This window comes from Schistocerca cancellata, chromosome 6 (assembly GCF_023864275.1).
Source record: "Schistocerca cancellata isolate TAMUIC-IGC-003103 chromosome 6, iqSchCanc2.1, whole genome shotgun sequence".
Taxonomy (NCBI): Eukaryota; Metazoa; Arthropoda; class Insecta; order Orthoptera; family Acrididae; genus Schistocerca; species Schistocerca cancellata.
Window position 1 is genome coordinate 711270273 of NC_064631.1, and position 25163 is coordinate 711295435.

Genomic DNA, 25163 nt, shown 5'->3' on the forward strand with positions numbered 1-25163 from the left:
GATAAACTCATGAGTTTTTGTCAACTGTTTGTCAATTGTTTGGGAGTATCTCGGATAAAATTATGGAGTCGTCTGCTAGTGGAAAATGTTTAGGTAAAACATAGAACATTTTGTCATGTATGTGCATCAATAATCAGTGAACGTAAGACAATGTATGCGCAAGGAAGCACATCAGCTGATCCATTTATTGCTGCGTTTGGAAATCCGTTGTTGGATTTGTGTGTAATTATTAATGACAGTGAAATTTTGAATAAATACGGTCTGCAGATCGACGGACAGGCGGAAATTACCGAAGAAGAATTAGGCATAGTAGATGATATTCGAGTAAGGTAAGCCAAGCAATTTTTTTTTTTCCTGACTGTGAAACTTTTATTATGAGACAATGACTTTCAGTTCGTTTGGCATAATGATCAATAATGACTAAGAGTAATCACTCTCTAGATCTAATATTAACCCTACTGTGCTGTTCGGGTCTATATGACCCAAAATGGTTATAAATTTCGTTTCGTGTTGTTTAAATATCTAAAGAACTATGAAACTTGGCGACTTTTGTCTGAAAATGCAAGGGCAGTATGTGGTAAAGAAAGTTTTAAAATATTTTAAGTCATATGGTCAGTGTAAGCCGACATTAATATGATTATTCTAAAGTCAAATACTTTCTGGTTGTCTCATGTTTTATAGTAGTAATGACTTTCCTTGTTCATACTTAACGCTGAACATTCAAGAAGTCAACATCAGCGCTGCGTTTACAACAATGGTCTTGTTAACTGTTGGAATTAACCATTGTTTCTGCTCAGTTTGTGTTATCTATCGTTTTGTGATCAGTCTGAATTGTTGACATCATGTTATATCATTGATTGACGCAGTGTTGGGAGAACACGGCCGCCCGACTCATTCGATCGTCATCGGGAGTACTCCAAGTATGCAAGCAGCAGAATAAGTGATTTAAGTTCATTTGAAGTATTATTTTCTACAGCACTTCAGAATGAAATACAAGGGATGTCAAATATTGAGGGGTAACGAGTTTACGGTAAACAATAGACAAACATTGATGGTTCTCTCTTTCATGCATACGTATGACTCTTATTCCTTGCGGCTGTATATCGCTCACATGGGGAATCTACAATAAGTTTGTGGGATAAGGATACTCGGCGGAACATATTTCGAGCAACCATGTCCCTAGAAACATTCTGTAATATATCGCACTCCTTGAGGTTTGATAGGAAATCCACAAGAGAGGAAAGGCCGCCGTCCATTCAAGGAGTACATCCCAAGCAAACCGGCAAAATATGGAATCAAGATATACATTTAGAGTGACAGCAAATCTTCACATGTACAAAAAAAGGAGAGTGGAGCGGCATCAGAAGAAAGTCATGCAATGAGAGTAGCTTCTGATGTTGCCTCCGACAGTTTCTGATGTTGCCTCCGACTTGCGAGGTCAGAAAGTGACAACTTTTTTAAATCATATAATGTGAGAAAGCTGCTTCTGGAAAGGAAACTGACAATGCTAGGAGCCAGAGCACAAAATATGACCAACCAGGAGGTTCATAGTTCCTCATTTTACGTCACAAATGATACTACGGTGGTCAATTACATTCCCAAGAGAAATAAGAATGTTGTGCTAATGATCACGCTCCACCCTGGTGGAGCCCAAAGGGGCTGTAGAGACACTCGATCAGCGAACAGGTACATATACATGCAAACGAAAAACCAATAGGTGGCCCATGATAGTTTTCTACAGTATTCTTGTCGTTGCTGCTTGTAATGAATGTCTTACGGACTTCGATTGACCCTTACTGGATTGCAAGAAAATTGACTAGAAGGAGAAATTTTTGGAGGAACTTGGAAAGTAACTGGTTGCAGAGCACATTGCATCAAGGAAGCATTTTCCAAGAACAGAAAATTGTTCGAGAATGGTGAGGAGCATCCAAGACCCTGAAGGATTGGTAGGTGTGGGTAATCAGTAACAACAAGAAATTCCAATAAACGTGCTCGCTGTGAGTTCTGTCCTTCAAGCAATGACAATAAAACTAACATGTTGTGTGGAAAGTGTAATAAACACGTATGAAAAACGTACGTCACGTACTTGTGTCCAAACTGCAGTGAATGAGAAGGAAAGAAAATGACATGGACTGATAGTTGTTGAGAATGTCTTTTTGGCGGAATATACCGTGCATCAATATTAAAATAATAAATTTTCGTTAGTGAAGCTCTGTGTATTGTTCTTATTACTGTTATCGCTGTAATCATTAACAACATACTGTAATTTAACAGCAATGTCGACCGTTTACTACCGTACGAAAAATGTTTCGAGTAGAAGTTTTGGAAATACAGAAGCGTCCGATCCTACCCGTCGGCTTTGACCCATGACGTCACAAATATGGCGGAAACGACCATAAACGACAATTCCAATATGGCGGATATAAAAACATCGCATACGTATCATAAACACGAAAATACATAGAAAAACAACACACACACAGGTTTCACAAAAAGCCTAATGACTAACGGGACAAGCGTGGGAAATTGGGGGTTTTTGGGTGGGGAGAAACTAAATATACACAAATTTAGCCACCGACCGCCATACAAAACCACGCAAAACGACGAAAAAATCGACATCACAAAACTCACCAAATACCACAAAACACATTCTTATCCGGAATCAGACACTTCCCTTGACCTATATAGATCTACAGTAGCTCCCGATCCCATAAATTGGGATCGAACACTTCCCTTGACCTATATAGCTCAACAGCATCTCCCGATCCCATCCCCCAATACAAAAATCAAAATACACCGCAAAACATTGCGAAAAAACACTTCCCTTCACCTACATACATCTACAGCAGCTCCCGATCCCATAAATTGGGATCGAACACTTCCCTTGACCTATATAGCTCAACAGCAACTCCCGATCCCATCTCCCATTACAAAAATCAACATACTCCACCAAACATTGAGATTGAACACTTCCCTCCAACTATATAGCTCAACAGCAGCTACCAATCCCATAACTTAGGATCGACCACTACCCATGACCTATGAACTCAAACACATCTCCCAATACGAATACCAATACCAACCTTCACAGCCACAAATCTCAATGAAACACTTCCCTATACCCAATACACAACACATACGCCAAAAACAAAAAAAAGGGAACTTACCACAAAAAACCACAACCGAATACACTTAATAACAAACTCACCCGACGTACAGCAATCATTACATTAACCATCACACAAAACCGTTAACTCACTAATACAAATTCCGCTTCAAAACCACGCACGCGGCACTCACCACTGAGCAACAGCAAACTGACCCCAACACACCAAACAAACGAAAACCATGAACACACCACCAGAGGGCACAACAAACAACAACACGACATCTACAAACACGCCACAATCACAAACCAAACTCCGCGCCGTAATGACATCACACACCACAACACGCTTACGTCACGGGTCAAAGCCGACGCGTGAGATCGGATGTTTCTGTTGACAGGATTTCATTATGTCTGCTCATATTGACCTGACTTTACGTTGTAGTGCAAGTGAACAGAACAGTCAAGTTAATGTTTTTATTGTTCATTATATGTGGATACATCGAACATTTCATTGCAGTGCTGTCGTGTAGTTGGATAGCCTTTAAGGCCGTACAGTATGTACTAATTTTGCGTGTTGAAATTTACAAATTTTACAGATATTCGCCGCAGTACAGTGCGGGTGGAGCAGCGCAAAACTCATTACGGGTATTTCAGTGGCTCGTTAGAGAGCCATTTAAGTCGGTCTACTTCGGTGGTATCGGGACCGATGACCGAGGTGCGCTTCTTGAACGCCTAGTAAAAGATGCTGGCGTCAGTACCAGGTATTTAAAGTGGCGAGCAAATTTTTTGGAAAAATACCAATGTTGCTGTTCAACTGAGAGGCTGGCGTATTTCTTTTACGTTTATATTATATAACCACTTACTCCACTTTCCTATTAGTAGTTTCATACTGTCACAGATATTTCATAGGCGTATTCGAAAAACACGACGATCTCCTCAAATCAGCTTCATACGGCGAATAATGGAGATAATGCAGTCACATGTACTGTGAAATTAGTGTTCATGTGACATGTGACACAAGATTTGTTCTGCACCACTGAAAGTAACTACGAGTATAAATTTTTTCAGTATGAAAATAATTTTATATACCCTCATAAAAATCTACATCAATGCTCACTGTGAAGCGTGTGGCAGAGGGTACATACTACTGGACTGATTATTAGGGCTTTTTTTTTTTCGTTCCATTCATGTAAGTAGTGTGGAAAAATAATTTTTAAATGCCCCTGTATGTGCTTTAATTAATCTAATCTGATCTTAATGATTGCTATGGAAGGGGTTATAGTATATTCCTAGAGTCATCATTTAAAGCCAGTTCTTTAAACTTCGTTAAGCAGGCTTTATTGGGATAGTCTTCGTCTATCTTCAAGAGTCTGCCAGTTCAGTTCACTCAACATGATAGTGACACTCTCCCATGGGTCAGACAAACCATTTCCGTGCTGCCCTTCTCTGAGAATGCTCCGTATCCCCTAACAGTCCTATTTGGTATGGGACCCACACACTTGAGAATTGAAGTCTGCTACCTGCTTTAGTCAAAACTGATCCTGTGTCATCGTTCCACTTTGTGTCACTACTAAGTGTTACATCCAAGTATTTGTATGAGTTTACAGATCCCAGCTGTGACTCACAACTATTATATTCATATCATTCTTATTTGTGGTTGTTTTGTGGTTTGCACATTTTACAGTTTTGAACATTTGTACAGCTTCATTCACACTATGTTTCATTGTAGATAACTGCATTATCAGCAAAGTGTCTCGGGTTAGTATTAATATTGTCTGCAGGATCATTAATATACAACATGAACAGCAGCGGACCCAACACTCTTCAATGGGGTACACCCAAAGTTCTTTCTACATCTGTCGATGACTCTCCATCCATGATAATATGGTGCGTCCTTCCTACCAAGAAATCCTCAATCCAGTCATATATTTTGTCTGATACCCCATATGAGTGTACATTTAGTAATAAGTGTATATGTGGCAGTGAGTCAGATGCTTTTCGAAAGATCAGAAATACTGCATCTGCCTGACTCCCATGATACATGGTTTCACATAGGGCCTAATTGTTTTTTTCTAAATCAGTGCTGGTTGGCATGGAGGAGGTCATTCAGTTTAGATACTTCATTATGATTGAGCTCAGAGTATGTTCTAAGATTCTACAACAAATGGATTTCAAATATATGGGATGGTAGTTTTGTGGATCACTTCTGCTACCCTTCTTGTAGACAGGTGTCAACTGTGTTTTCTTCCAACTACCAGGTACAGTTTTTTGTTAAATTGTAGTTAACAAAGGGGCTAACTCAGCTAGGAATTTGGTATAGAATCTGATAGGTATTTCATCAGGCCCTGGGACCTTGTTTGGTTTTAACTATTTCAGCTGTTCCTCAATGTCACTGACACTAATATTAATTTCAGTCGTCTTGTTGATAGTATGAGCATTAAGTTGGGACAATACACCCTGGTTTTTCTTTACAGAACATTTAAAAACAGAGTTGAGCATATCTGCTTTTACTTTGCTACTCTCAGTTTTAGTTCTAGTCTCGTCCATGAGTGAATGGATGCTAGCTTTGGTGCCACTAACACCCTTTGCATAAGACCACAATTCTTCTGGGTTTTGTGAAAGATGATTTTACAGCATTCTGCTATAGTAGTTACTGAAGGTATCTTGCATTGCCCTCTTGACTGCCAAACACATTTCATTCAGCATCTCTCCATCTATAACGCTATGTTTTGTTCTGTACCTATTATGCCGTAGTCTCTGTTTCGTCAGAAGTTTCTTAACAGTGACTTAACACCATGGACGATCTCTCCCATTATGAACTGTCCGACTGCATACATGTCTATCCAGTGCATGGTCAACTATTCTTTTAAACTTGAGCCATAGTTCCTCTGTATTTCTTGAGCAAACTTGCCTAAAACTGGCCATTTTCTTACCATCATATCGAACATTTTATTGTATAACAGAATGATTTTAATAATAAATATATGCATATTGCAGTATCTGTTTGTATAGTTCCTCCTGTATTTGTTACAGGCGCCTGGCCACCTATATTAGCAGACTGGTGTTTATGATGGCAAATATAAACAACTGGTACATTGTTTATAATCCTTTTTTTTTTCTCAGAAACTGCATTACATCATATACACAGAAAGAAGGAACTACAAAGCAAAGGTAGTCCACACATCATAAGACAGCAGTGACAACGATGAAACATGGAGCCAGATTACCAACATAATAACAACATCATTTAATCTGGCAACTATTTTAACATTTCAGTAAGATACTTTTGTTGCCCCATAAAAACTAAAATAAACCCCGTCCGAACAGGCCATGAAGGCCCAATGGTACCGCCTGGCTGCCATGTCACCCTCAGCCCACCGACGCCACTGGATGCGGATATGGATTGGCATGTGGTCAGTACACCGGTCTCCCAGCCGTATGTCAGTTTATGAGACTGGAGCCGCTACTTCTCACTCAAGTAGCTCCTCAGTTTGCCTCCCTAGGGCTGAGTGCATCCCACTTGCCAACAGCACTTGACAGACCGGATGGTCACCCATCTAAGTGTTAACCCAGCCCGACAGTGCTTAACGTGGGTGATCTGACGGGAATCGGTGTTACCACTGTGGCATGGCCGTTGGCTGTGTTGCTCCATAGCAAGTAATTTAGGTAATACATTGGCGGGCAATTCCTTTGACTGCAAATACTTAACAATGATCTCACTTATTTTTACACATTGCCTAATAAAATGTCTCTTAGCACAAACACATTTAAATCCAGAATGCTGAACAGGATTTTATGACAGTCTAATAGAACTCTCCTTCTCGTGAAAAATGATTTCAGGAATTTTGATGCCGTCTATTTATCAAGTTTCCTGTCAACCATCTCAAAAGACACTGTGACTTTGTCTGCAGAATGTAAAGTTGCATATTCAGCTTCAGTAGTAAGTGGTAACATCCTTCAGTTTCTTGCTCTCCAGGAAATTATATTTTTCTCCGACAGAAAACCACTTCAATATTGTTACAACCCAATAGTTAAATCATCTACAAAATTTGAATCAACAAAACCAATTATATACAGATCTCTAAAATTTCAGGTGTTAAACACAGAGCCATAGTTCATAATACCGTTGAGATAATGAAGGACTTTCTTTGCTGCCATCCAATGCACACTAATAAACTTACAAATATTGAATTTAAAATACAAACTGCGTAAGATATTTCAGGTCGTGTAGTAGTACTGTTATACAGGAAACATCCCACAAGTTCCTGAAATGGCACTTGAACTTTATCGTCCTGCACATACCAAAGCTGTAATCCAGTCTCCATTGGCATTTCTGTGGAAATACAGTCAAACACCGAGCGAGGTGGCGCAGTGGTTAGCACACTGGACTCGCATTCGGGAGGACGACGGTTCAATCCCGCGTCCGGCCGTCCTGATTTAGGTTTTCCGTGATTTCCCTAAATCGCTCCAGGCAAATGCCGGGATGGTTCCTCTGAAAGGGCACGGCTGACTTCCTTCCCTAATCCAATGAGACCGATGACCTTGCTGTTTGGTCTCTTTCCCCGAAACCAACCAACCAACCAACAGTCAAACATTAACTTTAAAATGCGTAGATAATCCCCGATACACCTTATTTTTATCATAACATTATTACAAAAGAATTAAAAATCATCTACATACAAGACAACAATTGCAAGACTTTTACCCACCTTTTATTGAACACACAATCTTCATCAGGATTCACAGCATGTCCCAGGTCTAAAAGGACGGTTTTTGTCTTTTTATATCACTGACTAGCTGTTTGGTTTGAACTGTGGGAATTCATTTATTCCTCACTTGTATTTCTAGCAATTACCATGCAGGGTGTCCCATATAAAACCAGCACACTTCACACTCGAGTTCAAGTAACAATGAAGTAGATGGCGGATACCAGGTCACAAGTTTTTTCCAGCCCAGTGCATGTCCTAGCCAAGTTTTACAAAGCAGGATCATGTTGTGGTAGTGGGTGGAGTGGGAAGCAGTATTGATATTGAACAGGGCTACAATATTGAGCGTGACCTGTTAAAAATAACATTTGCAACGAAGCATACAAATGCAGGCTTGGTTCTTGCTTTTATGTGGTATTAATGCCCCAATTGAAAAGCTCTGTCAGGAGGGTCAATATGGAGCTAGATCAGCTGCTTTGTCAGGCATAGGTTTGGTTCCTGTTAAGGGTATTGGTAGGTGGGACTTCACAAGACATGGCCTGCATCTCAGTAGGAAAGGGAAGGGTAGTTTTGCTGAGATTATAGCAAAATCCTTAATGGAGGGGCACTGAAACTCATGGGAGTACCTCTTTTTTAGGCTAAGATCAGTGTCAAATGATTCAACATTGAATGAAATTAAGCTTAATGAGAAGTCAGGTAATAGAGATGTTAGAATATCACAAGCTTCTCATAAATATACAGTGAAAAATAATGTTAGTATGCCACTAGATTGTCATAAAAGCACAGTGAAGAATAATGTTAGTATATTGCATCAGAATATTAGAGGATTAAAAGGCAAAGTAGATGATCTTCTTGTTTGTTTAGAAGATTTAGAAACAGGGTGGAATAAATCTACTATGCCTGTCTTAACACCATATAGTCACAGATATGGAAAAGGTAAATGTAGGTGGATATAAGCTTTCAGCATATGTAAGTAGAGACACAATGGAGGAGGAATTGCCAAAACATGTTTAGGGCAACATATAGAAGCATGTGCATGTGAGCATAAAGTAAATAATGGTACTTTTGTAATTGTAGCCATGTATAGCTCCCCATTGGGAGATTTTCAGCTATTATTGAAAAACTTGGATTCTTTGCTGTGCCATCTGTCAGACAGGGGGAAAAAAATTATTGTTTGTGGGGATTTAAGTGTAGGTTTTCGAAAGAGTCCAGTAGAAAGCTTGACCTTGAAGTATTACTTGGTTCTTTCAATTTGACATCAAGTGTAGGTTTTCTGAAAGAGTCCAGTAGAAAGCTTAACCTTGAAGTATTACTTGGTTCTTTCAATTTGACATCAGTTACTGATTTTCCTGCTCGGGTGGTACAGGAAAGCAGCACATTGATAGATGATGTTTTTATGGAAAAAGATAAATTTAATCAAACGAAAACTCCTGTTAGGCTGGTATTACACTATCTTATTTCTTTGTCAAAGTTGATATATCAAATATTTATGTCAAAGAAATTTGATGGTGTAATAGGGAACTTTCAAATCTCACCTGTCGTCAAATAAATATTATTAAATCAGGGTAGACTTACCGTGTTGGATGAGAAGGAAAGACACATCCCGCATGATAAGTCTCCCCTGACCCGCGGTTTGGGATGTCTTTTCCAAATTCTACCCCATTTCCTAGACCTCTTCAGTCCTTTTCCTTCACCCTTCTTCCTTCCCCTTAGACCCTTCTGCCTGAAGAAGGAGCCACTGTCAACAAAAGCTTGCCAATTATAATGGTCTTTTATGTGTACACTTATGAAATTTGTTATTAATAACCCATTCCAATTCAAAAACAATAGCGAAGTGCATAGCCTCAATTCTGGAAGAAAGGATTATCTCCACTATTCTGGGTTAAATCTGACTTTGGCACCGAAAGGGATGTGTTATGCTGCCACAAAAATCTTTGGTCATTTGCCAAATTCAACAGATGAATTTTTACATATGAAGTAGTAACTGCAAAAAAAAGTTAATCACATTGTATAAAGAAAACTTACGTTAAACTGACATGTTCCACATAATTACGAAATGTCGTAATTGTGATATATGAAACAAGTATGAATGTAATGTAATGAAACTAAAAATGAATAGATAATAGTAACGTTACAGAACATTTAGTTACCTACTTACAAGAGTTGCTGGAACTGCTGACCAAGGTCATCCAGACATCGCTGACTTCATATGATGATGTTGCCAGCAACACACTGTAATTCTGCAGGCATGATGTCATTAATTTCTCTATTACTGTTCCATTTAAGATCATCTGTTGTGTGAGGACTGGCAGCATACACATCACTTTTAAGTGTACCACTTAAATATTACACAATGTTAAGTCTGGGGACTTTGGGGGCCACTGGCCTCTCTTCTCTAAGTGGAGAGGTTCTTTGTGTAGACTACATTGGTTGTCCTGCAACCAGTATCTGCAGTTCTTGGAGTTTACACAGCCGGAAAAATGAGTCCAAGTAACCATTAGCAATTGATGTTTACAGCGAGATACAATAATGGATGCTCCTAACCCCCCCACCCCACTCCCTTGATCCACAAATTTCAACTCTTGCACCACACTCACGATATAGGCTTTCAGGTTCATATTATTTAATACACACGAACTTGCTGCGATAACCTGCTTATCGATTTGCAGGGACTTCTCGTAATGTCCATGCGAATCCTGCCTGTAGTTTCAGGGGTCCTCACAGTCGGTCGCCTATTCCTCTGCACATTCTTAACAGATCCTACAACCCTCCATTTCTTGTATAGATCTTGAATAGTGCTAGTCGTGGGAAGCTACCTACCAGGATACTTCACTTGAAACATTTATTTACATTCCTTGATGGAGCCTGTTTTTATGTAACACTCAACAGTATCAATTCGCTGTTCTAATGCAAGCTGCCCCATTTCTGTAACAATTCACCACCACGAGCTTCTCACAACAACTGATGTGGTATAGGACTGCTATACTGGAGACTAAAAAAATTATGTGCAACGTCAGTTACGAAATAATGTGTGGGCAGCCCCCTATAAAATCTTGACAGAAAAGGTCCCCTGTTTCTGGCTACCCTGCGACAAGATGACAGGTGCTGTCACGAGGTTGGAGGGGTAGTGCAGAATTTTTGCTGCAGAAACTGCTTCCCAATGATGATGGTAACACTTATGTAGAGATACATACTGAAAAGCAAACTGGACTGGAACAAAAATATGTAACTGAAATGGTAGTTGGTCCATGTGCATACGAGGAGGTGGCTACAGAAATTGCGAGACTCAATAAAGGGAAGGTCGAGGGCATCCATGCTGAAGTTCTTCAGCAGATTGCACCACTAATAACAACTATTCTAATTAAGACCTTAAGTGAGGCATTACAGCCTCGCATAATTCCCATAGCATGGAAAATGGTTAGTGCAGTAATAATAACGAAGTCCGTAGACAAAGATCCAAAGGACCCAAAATCCTATAGTCCTATCTGGCTTTCGAATAGTCTAGCCAAAGTGCAAGAACAACTACTGTGTGATAGACTCCAGTCTCGTAGAGAGTTTGTTGGATTGAATCCCCATCAATATTGATTCTGCAAGCACAAGTCAGTCGACAATGCAATCAATCACGCCCTTAGCACAGGCAACTAAACGGAAAAAAAATGTATGGTTGCAATTATGATTGACTTCGCAGGCATATACAATAATGTGTGGTGGCCTGAGATGTTTGCACATCTCAGAGAACTTTGGGATAAAAGGATGCCCACAGTGATCAATCTGTGGCCCCACCTCTTGGGACCTCTCAATCGAGCCCTCGTTAAATTTAGTTGAGAACCACGAGTGTGCTGATGGCATTGTGGCCTATGCCAATGACATGTTATAGTCATTATGTCGGCAAATTCAAGAGCACAAATAGGAATGAGAGCAAGTAGCATATTGCGTGACATGGCCAGCTGGTGTACGAAACACAAATTGACAATTTCTCTACACAAAATGTTGAAATGTGAAATGTATTTTATTCATCTCATAATGTCAAGGTTACAATTTGCTTATTTAAAATTTACAATAATACTTTGTGGAGAATTTACGTACTTGAAATTTGTCAAACTTCAGTATTTACATCTGCTATAACTAGCATACATTTTCATTCCATTTTAGGGATCCACCTCAAAGTATCACTTCGTCCTTCATGAAATCTTCAACAGAGTAGTAGCATCATTCAATTAGAAAATCATATAATTTGCTTTTTAAAATATTTATCTTCATATTCATTATGTCACACCCTTTTATTGTGTTGTGAATTTTTATGGCTATATACTGAGGAGTCTGACCACGCAGTTTTAAGTGATGAGAGGTGAGCATAAAGTTTTCTTTACATCTCGTGTCGTATGAGTCTTCAGAATGATTTTTTAAAAATAGATCAGCTCTGCTGTGTAGGAAAAGAACTACCTCAAAGATGTATAAAAAGGGGACAGTTGATATTTTTAGCTCTTTAAATAATGGTTGACATGATGCCCTCGGCTGTGCAGAGCACATTTTACGAATGATTCCTTTTTGCAACTTCAAAATTCGGGTAACTTTTCCCAAAAAATTATGCCATATTGAATAATAGATTCAAAGTAGCTATAATATGCTATTTTCCTTGTGGCCAAATCAGTGGCATAGGCTAAAATTTCCAATGCAAGGCTGTTTAATTTATTTGCTAGATATTCTGTATGAGAATTCCAACTCAAAGTTATGTTTCTTCCCAGGAACCTGACTGAGTCAAGTTCTTGCATTTTTTGATTGTTGTGAGTGATACAGGTTTATTCAATTTTTGACTGTTTGGTTTTAAAGCTCATCATGTGCGTTTTTGAAATGTTTAGCATTAAACCATTTAGACTGAACCATTCATGTTTCCAGATTACGTAATGTGTTCATGACACTCTGTGGTATGCTGTCAGAATTTTCATTTTCAATTAGGGCAGAAGTATCAATTGCAAACAAAGTTAAATGAGTATTTATATTGAGAAGCAAGTCATTTACATCGAACAGGAATAAAATGGGTCCAAGGAATGAGCCTTGAGGAACACCTTGTGACACAGTTTTCCATACTGAGAAGTATTCTGCTCCATTTGATGTTATTACTATCCTTTGTTTCCTCTCCAAGAGATATGATTCAAACCATTTCAAAGCAATGTCCCTTATTCCATACCTGTTGAGTTTTAAAAGCATCAGGGCATGGTTTACAGAGTCTAATGCTTTTGTAAGATCACAGATTATTTCTGCAACCTTATCTTTCCTATCTAGTGATGAAGTAATTTTTTCAATAAACTCATTTATCACATCTGCTGTGTTTTTGCTGTGTTGGAAGCCAAACTGGTTGTGTGAAATGATATCGTTCTGTGTGATGAAGCTTTGTATCTGTAAAGCAGCGATTTTTCAAATATTTTTGGTATGACAGGGAGTATAGAGATGGGGCAATAGTTTCCCATATCATCTTTTGAACCTTTTTTAAACAATGCTTTTACTTTCACATGTTTCAAGAAATCAAGGAAGTAACCTTCTTCAAAGGTTTTTTTTATTATGAGAGAGAGGATGAGCTATTATGTTGTAAACTTTTTTAATTATTTTGGTGGATATCCTATCCTAGCCAGCAGAATTGTTGACTTTTAAGGAGAATATAACATTTTCAACCATTTTGCTGAGACTGTGTTGAATATTTTAAGACATTCACTGGTATTGCCTTTTAACCCAAAACTACTGACTTTCTGATCATAATTTGCTATGTCTAAATCAAATTTTGCTACATTTATGAAGTACTCATTGAAGCACTCAGATATTTGAGCTGGAGTTACAACCAATTTTTCTGTAAGTTTGACTTTTTAAATGTCTTGTTTGTGATTTCGGACACCTAATTCAGACTTAACTACAGTCCATATTGCCCTTGTTTTATTTTCCTGCCCTAGAATGAATTTGTCATTTGCCATTTGTTTTGAAGCTTTCACAACTATTTTAAAAATAGTTTTATAGTTTCTAACATATTTTACAAAATCAGGATCTTTGTTGTACTTCAGCTGACTGTGTAGCTTCCTTTTCCCCTCACTGGATATTTTTATTCCTGATGTGATCCATTTTATCTTATTTGGTGCTTTGTTGCAATATGATCTTGGTGGGAAAGTTTCATTAAATACTTCAAAAAACTGTTTAAGACTGTACTAAAGTTTCCATTCGTTGATTCACTGTCCCTGAAACACCACTTAACTTTACTTGGTTTCTCGTAGAATATTTCAATTTTGTTTTATTGAGACTTTTTTTATATAAGTTTTTCTTATATTATGTTTGTTAATTTTTGGCAGTGAGACAAACACGGCTGAGTGATCAGAAAGCCCTAAATTGAGACAGAATTTATGTACATTATCAAAGTAGTAATTTGTTACAGTGTTGTCAGTGCATGTTGCTGAGTGAATATTTTCTCTTGTGAACTCCAAAAATTTAGTTTAAAGCAAGACTTTTTATATTGAATCAAGAAATTTTGTTGATTCTTTATTGTCATTTGCAGTGTTCATATTAAAATCTGCTTCTATTACAATATTTTTCTTCTTTTGTTTATTTAGTTTATGTAGCAAGCACTGGAATTTAGAGAGGAAAGGTGTGACTAAAGTCCTTTCAGGAATTCTGTAAATTGAAATGACTAACGTATTAAGGTCTTTAAGCTCTACACAACAATTTTCGAATATGCAGTCTTCATTTAAACGATTAAAATCTGTTTTCACTTCATAGCTTCTAGAAGAGTCAAGCAGTATGCAGCAACCTCTGTGAGACTTTTTCTCTCTGCAACAGCTGCTTGCAACATTGAAATTTTCAATTTTATTTAAAATACTTATTGTATTAGAGCTACGCCAGTGTTCATTTAAACAAATAATTTATATGTTTTTACGTTCTGAGAGAAGAATTTGTAACTCATAGAGTTTGTAGCTTAGGTGGCTGGAAGGTTTAGAATTTAAGCCATTTATATTCCAGTGCATCAAATAAGACTTTTTGCTTATTTTAATGGTGTTAAGCATACATTTTCATAGACACTCTTTAGCAGTTTTCTTTTCAGCTAACAGACATTTTTCTCTTACATACCCTCCAGTAAATATTAGTTTCTGTTAGTTTTAATGATTTTACAAACATCCATAAACATTTTGCTGAAGGTAAACATCCATAAACATTTTGCTGAAGGTCATCGATCCTAGTCTGTTTAGATGCAGTCCATCCTTGGCTAGACATTCCTTGCCCAAAAACTTTTTTGAGTTTATAAATATAGCATCTAGTCTGTCACAACACTCATTTATTCTTCAATTGATTCAACAGATATAACTGTCACTCACCGACCTCCTGTTTATGATTCCGCTGATCACTATCCTGGAAGCGGAGTAAATTATTCTGGCCAATAGGATTATATTTTTTGATTCATTAATAATTTCCTCTTTGCTGTATCCTCAGAGGGAATTTGTCCCAACATGGGTGAAAACGGCTTTGTAATTTTTGTTCGCTTGTTTTTTTATGTTTTCTCTTGAATTTGTAATGCTTTTAAAATAGTTACTGAGCTGATGGGACCTAATTCCTGGGCGGACTTCAACTTCACAGGTTGGCACTATGACATTTTTCAACATGGAGTCGTCAATTCTGAGAAATTCATGTTCAGGGCAAATGGCGTAATTCTTTGTTTGCATTGATCATTTTTTGGGACTTGGTTGAGTCGCAGTTTTCTTCATGAATAAGATCCGCATGTTCATTTCTAGGTGTCAGTACTTCTGATTGTCGTTTTATTGCTTCCAAGGATGCATCATCACCATTTTTTGAAACACAGCTTGTATCACTCTGCATCTACAGATTTCCATCGTTTCTGGCAATGTAGTCCCCGCAGTCACAGTCTTTTTGGCACATAAGTTCACTGTTTTCATTTTGTAATGTTAATCAGCCATCCTTGAGGGATTCAATATCTTTCTGCAGCAATTGAATAACAGTTTCTTTTGCAGCCACTTCACTTTGGAGATCAACCTTTTCTTCAATTAAATAGATCCGTAAACAACCCTGGCAGCACCACAAGAAATTTTAGGTTTACTTTTGTACACTTTTCATGTAGCCAGAAGTGACACTTTACACACAGAATTCCTTTTACAACACTTTTTTGCATTCCTTGCACACTGCACTGCTAAATGTTTGCTTTTTTGAGAGAGCTGCATTATTACACTGACCTATTGGTGCCATCTTTCTTCTTGTGTAATACTAATGGGAAGCCTTAGTAAGGACCCTTCCATCAAATTAAGAGTAAATAATATGTCTAGGAAAAGGGTCACAAGGAATCTGGGTGGCATGATCGACGAAAAGTTATCTTTCAAAGAACATACACAGATCACTTCTGACAAGACAGAAAAACTATTAAAGAAACTGACAAGAATCAGTACAATAGACTTCCAGTGACCGTTAAGATATATGAGAGTGTATTGCTGTGCAGTTTTTGAGTCCATCATATGCTTCATGGCCAGTATGTGGGTGCACAAACTGAGCCTTCCGATAAACAAAACCACTGTTCAGCGCAGGCAGAGAAGGGTGTTGTTACGATGGTTGGGTGTCTTTGGAACCACGTCAGTGGATGCCCTCTATGTGGTCCTTGGTCTCTTTCCAATTGACATCACTATCAAGTACCGTGGTGTAGTATGTTGGTTAAAGAAGGGTAACAGAGATAGAGTAAGGGCTATAATAGTGGGAGACATAAACAGTAAACTACACTTAAAAGCTTGGCATTAAGGGCTGTAATAGGGGGAGCCATAAACAGTAAACTACGTCTAAAAGCTTGGCATATTGATACCTGGCAGAGAGAGACTGGGACACGAGTGACAAGGGCCATAGGGTCTATGACTTTTTCACGGATACTAGAGAGAGACTTAAAATGAAATATAGAGATCAGAGTCGAGGAATGACATTTTCTGACCAGTCATGGGCCCTACTCTATGTATTTACACTATGTGAATCTTCTGAGGGAGAGTGATGTATGTTCATGTGGGGATATTGGGACCTCAGAACATACAATACTGCTTTGCATGCTGTATACACAGAGCAAAACATCTGGACTTGAGACATGATAACATTTACAAGTCTTTTAGAGACTGAATTGAACTAGGTAACACAGCAGACAAAATCTGTAGACAGTACAAGAAGAATATGTCAGAGACCTTGCAGGCATAGACACAGAGAACATGGATATTCAGTCTATAACAGTAGCACTGAAGACGCAGATGATAACACCATTGATAACGGCACATGTTCAGATATGGATAGTATAACAGGCCCATGCATAATATATGGTACAATGTAGTAGGAATGAGACAATGTGATGAATTTACATGTGACAACTAGTAATCAAATTAAGTAGAAATATGAAAATGAGTGAATTTAAATGTGAAAATTGTGATAAAATAAAGAGACAGTTACAATATAAAACTATAAACTGTAAATGTAACAATAATATATACAATAAGTGAAATGATGATGATGTGATAACATGTAAAACAGTTGTTAGTTGTCGAAATAGGATAGAAAATTGCTGCTAAGAGGGCCACAGCGTGATAGCATCGTTCCGAGTCCTATCCCTCAGACTAGCACATATAGAATTCAAATTAAGTAATGCCAACAAGTGTAATTTCAGTATAATGGCATTCTATGTCAAGCACCTAGCTCTATTTATACGAAAACCTAGAAACTTACATGTTAACAAAATGCTTACATTACATTTATATATAGGCGAAAAAGGCTAAGGCTCAAGGAATCATCTCAGGTTTCCCTCTTTTGGCGCGGTTGGTGATAGGATCCATTTTTATTTTAACATTTTTATATGTTAACAGTTGTAATTAATTTTTTACTTTTTCTTTTCTGGGAATTTATGTTATGTTTATTTTCTAAGTATTGAAATGCTGCAAACAAATTGCAAACAAATATTGTCAAGTCGCTACAAACTGGTCCACCTCCAAATAGCAGCACACAGGTATCGGCACATCTGTCACCCAAAGTAAGTACATCTGAGAGCGCATATGACTGGGGGGGGGGGGGGTGGCTAAGAGACCACCTGTAGGGAAAACAAAGGCAGCGAATCTAATAACAAGCAGCAGCTGAAAAAGAAAATTGTGTCCTGCTTGACACAGAAATGTCATTTTATGTATCTGGATGTAATGTTACAAAGCAATGTGAAATGTGAATGAGCATGTGATGATTGTGGTAAGAAAGACAAATGGGTGATTTCAGTTTACTGGGAGAATTTTGGGAAAGTGTGGTTCATCTATAAAGGAGTCCGTATAGGACACTAGTGCAACCTATTTTTGAGTATTGCTCAAGTGTTTGGGATCAAACAAGGTGCAAGTATTGCAGAGATGCTTCAGGAATCCTTATAGGCAGGACGGTGTTTTCGAGAAACACTTTTGAAAAATTTTAGAGAACCAGCATTTGAAGTGGAGTGCAGAAAAATTCTGCTGCCACCAACATACATTTCATATAAGGACCATGAAGATAAGACACGAGAAACTGGGTTACATACGGAGACATATAGGCAGTCAGTTTTCCCTCACTGTATTTGCAAATGGAACAGGAAAGGAAATGACTAGTAGTGGTACAATGTACACTCCACCAAGCACCTTATGGTGGTTTGTGGAGTACATACGTAGATGTAGAAGATTTTCATTTTCCGTCTATAAATTGAGATAGATATAGAAAAGGTTATTTTTATATAGAGCTAAATTTGTTTTAAAGCAATTATCTTGAGCAGTTGGTTAGATAACCAATCTGTGAAGTAAACATATTGAATGTGATGACTAGAAATCAGTCTGAATATTTTGACTGAGTGAATATAGTGATAGGAATTGGCAACTACAGGACAATTACACAATCGTTGATGACTTATTTCTGCATTTTTGGTAAGGAGGTATCTGTACTTAACAAGTGTCAGAAGAAAATAGTTACAAACTACCTGAACAACCATCAGCAAGCATTTCAAATGTTGGCTATCTGTGCCATAACTTCAGAAGTTTTGTTTGCCATTTGCTAGATACATTTGTCCTGTGGAATGTTCAGTACTGAAGACCATTCGTGGCTCAAGACACATGTAAGAGATTTACTATAAAGCAGACAGAACTACATAGTAGATACAAAAACACTAAACATTAGGTGAGAAAAAAAAATAATTTGTTGAAATGCCTGTGATGGCATGAAAACAAAGATGACAAAATGAAGCTTGAAATACTATGCCTCTGGGTTCCTTCATTATATTGTTGCACTGATGTAAAAATATATTATTAGCTCCTTGTGTAACTACTAATTCACCATAATAATAAAAAATTATTAGCTCCTTATGTGACTGCTACTTCACTGTAAGTTATGGTTGTTGTGTGCCCTGAGCTATTTATTTGATCAAAAACCATGACACTTTTAATTTCAGTTTTCAATGTGGAAGTAACTTTTTGATAGATCATAGACATGTTAACGGTCACTAAACAAAAGCTTGTTTTATAGGCCATTCATAATTTTGTAGAATTACTGGATTTGTGCAAAAAATTTTAACTGACATAGCCATTGGTACTTGTATTTAAGGATGGCAGTTGCTTGTGTTTGTCAGTGCCTTCATTTCTGAGAATACTTACCCTAATTTTTCTTACATCTATTTATTTATTTATTTATTTACAGATATTCGTACAATCCTGGTTATCCCACTGGAACTTGCATTGCTCTCATCAATGGTGAGCACAGATCACTGGTTGCTCACATTGGGGCAGCAACCAAATATGACGGTTCATTACTGGATAGCAAGGCTGTAACTAAATTACTAGAGCGTATAAAAGTGTTGTACATCGAAGGCTTCTTCTTGACTCACAGTTTTCCGGTGTGTGTTAGACTCATTGAGATATGCAAAGTAAACAAGATACCTTTAATCTTCAATTTAAGTGCTCCGTATGTTTGTGAAAGTCATACACATGAGGTAACTGAGCTTGTTAAGGGTGCTAACATCATATTTGGAAATAGTGCAGAGTTTTATTCCCTTGCCAAGCAGTTGAATATTAAAAACAGTAGCTTAAAAGATATTGTTGTGAAACTTAGAGAAAATTTTAATAATTCTCTTGCTGAGAGTAAACTGCAGCATTGTGATGTATCACAGATCTTGAAGGAAGGGAAATTGATTATTGCTACTCAGGGCAAAAATTCTGTTATTTGTGTTTATGGGAAAACAAATACAGTTTTAGAAGTAAAAGTTGTAGAAATGGATCTCTCACAAGTGAAAGACACCACAGGTGCTGGAGATTCTTTTGTGGCTGGTGTTCTTGCAGGTATCTTTCACAACTGCAGTCTGGAAACCTGCATTCATTTGGGATGTTGGGCTGCTCAGGAAATTATTAAGCAGATTGGCTGTACAGTCCCTCCTTATCCTCCAGACGGTGCAAGAAAGTTTTTAGAGGGGTAATGTTTTGAAATTGTGATCTGAGTAGAATACTTGATTATTTTGGGATCTAGATTTAAATAAAGTGTTACAAAAAATAAAAGCAATTTGTTATAGTTTCTTTCACTTAAAGACTGCAGAACCCTTTTCTACATGTGAATCTCAAAGCATCATATAGTTTGTGTGTACCTGAGTAAAACTGTTAAGTCAAATTTCAATATTTTATTTTATTTGTAACCACGGAGAAATTTTGCAAAGAAGGTTGAGGGATATCTTTACAGAGCTGGTGTGTGGAGAATAATTGAAGTATCATACATGAGCATGTATGTGTTGATTTAATTACCTTTTTAACAAAAATATAATGGAGTGAAGTACAAACCATGCCACTATTTGAGCCACTGTCTACATATAAGTATTTCTATTTGATACTTTGGTTGAGGAGTTGTCTCACTGTGCTCATATAACTCCCAAGTGCAATATTGTCATCATATAATGCTGAAGAATGAACAACAGTGAAATTAACCATTGAACAGGTGCACCTTTGTATAAAGTGTGCCGACCACAAATAACATTGTCTTCTACCATTTCATTATTGCTTTAGCTAACTGAGTGCTAAGTTGTGTTGTCATATGTCCAAGTGAACAGCAGTAATATAAAATCAGCTGCATGCTAGGTGAGAAAAAATTTATAATCCATAAAAGAAAATGTCGCAGATTCTGACCTAGTGGCACAATCCTACAACGAGGCATTTGTATGTGAGACAATTAGCAGTCTAATAAGTGATTGGCTGTGATCCGATGCAACTGCACTGTTTAATGCTTCAAGTGTGTCATTACTGTGGGGTAAGAATTGTATGCAGTATCAGACTGATATAATGAAAGTTTATTTTATTATTTTTTAATTAAACTGTGATTTTGTTCATTTATGCTTACCTTGGTAACATGAAAATGTTAAATGTATACAAAGTGTGCTGTGTGCCTGCTTGAGGGTTAATTGCACCTGAGATATGTGAACAGTTTTTCATGGATGATATTCATATCAGTAAGAATTGTCAGTCATCCATAACATTATCACATTGTGGAGTAATGTTGTGGCTCTATTGTTGCATTTCGCAGAATGTTTTCTTTTATTCTTAGTTACTTAGAATAAAAATATGATTTCCTTCCTTACAGTGTCAATACTACTTATTGTGATTGGATTTTATTTTTGCTTTTTCTGAGAATATTACCTGTTGTGCTAATGTTCTAATTCTTTAAGTAAACAAAATGCAGAATGAAATTTTCACTCTGCGGCAGAGTGTGCACTGATATGAAACTTCCTGGCAGATTAAAACTGTGTGCTGGACCGAGACTCGAACTCGGGACCTTCGCCTTTCGCGGGCAAGTGCTCTAACCGAAGCACAACTCACAATCCGTCCTCACAACTTCATTTCCGCCAGTACCTCATCTTCTACGTTCCAAACTTCACAGAAGCTCTTCTGCGAACCTTGCCCGCGAAAGGCAAAGGTCCCAAGTTCAACTCTCGGTCTGGCACACAGTTTAATCTGCCATGAAGTTTCAAACAAAATACAGATGTTTGTTGCTAGCCCACAATTCTAAGGCAGAATCATTCAAATCCAAGGTGAAGTCTGCAGAAAGTGAACTTCTTGTTAAAATAAACTATAATATGAGCTGCTCGGAGTACTATTAGTGTGTTCTACAGGAGAAGGAACTTCTAAAGGCTGATACATCAGACAACAAGTACGTCTATAAATTCCAGTCCCAAGCCCATTGATTTTCACCTATGTATATGGTAAAGAACTGCTAACTTCCAAATATTTTAAGTTTCAAGTAGGGCAATTGTTTAGCTTCTGTGTGAAGATAAAAACTTGATGAACATTAGTAAGAATTGCACGTGTAATCTATCAAGTGCAACCTTTTGCTTGAAATGTCTCAAGTTTTGAATTGCCAGTTGTGACAACCCTACCTCCAATGTTTCTCCAACAAACACATTGTGTGAAGAACCTAGCTTTGCACCTTTAGTATATAGTGCAGACATTTTCAATAACATCCATTCACATTTTTGACAATCCTAGTCACAGATGTCAGCAAAATGCCAAGATACTGTCAACAATAGCATGTTTCTAAGAAACGAACCTTCGCAGAAATATGCATAGCCTGCAGCGAAATCCTGAATGATTTTGTATAAATAAGATGTGTTTTTAATGAGACAAATAAGTCAGGAAATGACCAATTACAGAATTTCAGTCTGTCTGAACAGTGTTATGACGAAACAAGCTGGAATAATTTTACTTCCCCTCTTGTTTTGCCATCTGCATCCTTAAAATTCATTTTTTCATGTCAGACTAATTACCATTAACATACGTGAGTATAATCTGCATTTCCATAAAAGAGAAAGGTTGTACCTCAGTTTTAAAGAATATAACACCAGATCTAATTTTGCGCTTAGTTTTATGTATATAATTGATTTTTTAATTTATTTTGACTATTCCTAGTGAGTATCTTTTGTTGTAGAGTGCAATCAGTAACTGTTGCGTAACTTAAATTCTATAGTTGAATTATAAACAAGTATTCGAAAACATGTTAGCAAAGCCCTTGATGAATTCCAAAGTAATTAACAGTTTTGCCAGAAGTGTTGTTTGCGTAACAATATCTGTTAATTTTATCACACAAACAAATAATGCCGCTTAACCCATTTAGGAGAAGAAACTGTTAAAAAGAAGGAAGTTTTTCATGTATTCACTTAATTTAATGATTTATGTTTGAATTGTAATTTCTATAAAGTAAACATATAACAATGTGTGTTTTAGTGCCTATTATTGTGAGAATATATAAGGGCCTGAGACAGTCAGTCCACGGTCGAGTTTCAGACGATGAACATGTATTGGTTAGATCAACTTAACTGTGAAACAAGTATAATATAAATAGGCCGTGTGTTAAAACAATGACAGTGTTTGTTCAATATGTACCTTATTATCCCCCCAAAAAAATGTGAACTGTTAGTTAGGTTTTCACTGCTCATAGATGTTCAACAGTAAACTATTGTAGCAGTATATGGATGTTTGCCTGCAACCTATTAATGAGGCTTGGCCGTATAACCATGTACTATTGGGGGATTGTGAAAAGTGAAAGTAAAGAACTGTGAAACACAAACGTGCACCTGCTGGCTACATCCTTTAGAGTAGTCAGTGTTGAACTTCCAACCCCATTTCTCAGCCAGTATAGAAACACTGTACACCGACACCAAGGGCAACCCACAATGAAATGAAGCAGGCGAATGTCACAGTGTGTTATCTAACTTGCCCCTCCATGGCATTACAACAGATTGTTCCGAGTTCACATTACACTCCTACTGACGAGTGTCCATTGCCCCTTGATGCCCCAGTAATGCATAATCTGTCACGTATGACCACCAACATCCACCGCCCCTCCCTTTTCCTTAATTGTAGACCAGGGGGAAAAGTAACAAAGATGGACAGGCTGGGTCTGACAGATCCAATGTTTTATTTATGATCCAGAATAAGTAAGACATAAGTTTAAACAGCACTGCCAAAAATAATTCTTTTACTGTTTATTAGTATTTACATTTAGGATACACTTATTTAAAAATAAGGTTGTATTCTTCCAAAAATCTGGAAATTAAATTATTCGGCATTTAAAAATATTCATGAATCTGTAAAACCATTTCTTGGAATTTTCAAAGTGTATGTCCTAACAAATTATGAATTTAGGATTTTTACACGCAGTATTACTTATTTTAGTGTATAGTACAATTTAATAAAAAAGGATTGTCACTCTTTAAGATATACTCATTGCTAATCTGTGTTACCTGCACAATGTTCATATAAAATAACAGAATTTAAGGGTATACGGAATGAGTTTTTCGATGAAAAAATCGATTTTTGGGTAAATGCATTTTCGAAAAATTTAGACTCTCCTGTTTAATACCATGTATAAAATATCTGGATGACGTGAATAGAACTATTTTAAATAATTTTTTAAAATGATTTCGACACACGATGTTCCGCACCTTGTATATGAGACGCGAAATATACCTGATATAAACAGCCTTGCCAGAGATATAATTGAGCACAAGAGAGTTATCTTTTCTGTTGGCTACACTGCTAGACAGTTGACAATAGATTCTGCACCATTTGTATTGTTTCCTTTGTGAGTACATCCATGTCATTGTTGTGAAAGTCGTATGTGGAGAAGTCATTGAGTTTTCTTTCCTTCAACATGCCAAGACCTAGTCTGAAGGTATTTAGAAAGCGTGTACATTTGCAAAAGAAAGTAAAATGTACTGAAAATTCGTCTGATTCATCTTTATCAGAATCTGATGTCCCAGTAGCGACTAACCTCAACACTGGTAGTGATACATTGAGTGATGCTGCTGCCACTACACCGGAAAGTGCTTCAAGAAGAAAACTAGCTGGAATTGAAGAAGAATACAAGAAACTAAATGCTGGGACTACAAAATATGAGGTAATTAACGTCTCTTTATTATCATACATTTTGGAGAACAACATGTGCTGCAAACAATGTGGAAAATGTGGTGTTTCATTGAAAACAAACTTACATTTAGGACTTGCTTGTGAATTAGAGTTGATGTGCAGTTATTGCAGACACAGTGTTACTTTCCTCAATTCCTCACATGTTACTGCAGATACAGGTAAACTATATGATATAAACATTAGACTGGTTTACGGATTAAGGTGTAGAGGAAAGGGCAGGCTGCAGGTGCCATGTTATGTGGTGTGATGAAACTCCCTCCTCCACCTTCAAAATTTAACAAACACATAATTGCAATAGGCTCTGCTGTAGAAGATGTGGCACAGGAAAACATGAAAGATGCTGTTGAGGAAGCAGTTGTTGAAAATAATAATAGCAGAGACTTGTCCATAGCT

At 37.3% G+C, this 25163-nt stretch overlaps 1 protein-coding gene and 1 pseudogene across 2 annotated transcripts; one reads left to right on the forward strand and one right to left on the reverse strand.

Annotated features, from left to right (window-relative positions):
- On the forward strand, positions 1-23201 carry LOC126088546 (adenosine kinase-like). 2 transcript variants are annotated; one of them, XM_049906725.1, is made up of 3 exons: positions 1-329; positions 3706-3870; positions 19510-23201. In XM_049906725.1, the coding sequence occupies exons 1-3, from the start codon at positions 151-153 to the stop codon at positions 20279-20281; spliced, it is 1116 nt and encodes a 371-aa protein (XP_049762682.1). In that variant the 5' UTR covers positions 1-150; the 3' UTR covers positions 20282-23201. The 2 variants fall into 2 exon arrangements, with proteins under 2 accessions (XP_049762682.1, XP_049762683.1); XM_049906726.1 differs by lacking the exon at positions 3706-3870.
- On the reverse strand, positions 6631-6748 carry LOC126089865 (5S ribosomal RNA; annotated as a pseudogene).
- Positions 23202-25163: the final 1962 nt, after the last annotated feature.

Excerpts from the sequence above, each read along its gene's own strand:
- LOC126088546 (XM_049906725.1), top strand. The coding sequence starts at position 151 with ATGTATGCGCAAGGAAGCACATCAGCTGATCCATTTATTGCTGCGTTT. Across the intron at positions 330-3,705 it reads GTAGATGATATTCGAGTAAG|ATATTCGCCGCAGTACAGTG; the intron begins GTAAGCCAAGCA and ends CAAATTTTACAG. Across the intron at positions 3,871-19,509 it reads GATGCTGGCGTCAGTACCAG|ATATTCGTACAATCCTGGTT; the intron begins GTATTTAAAGTG and ends ATTTATTTACAG.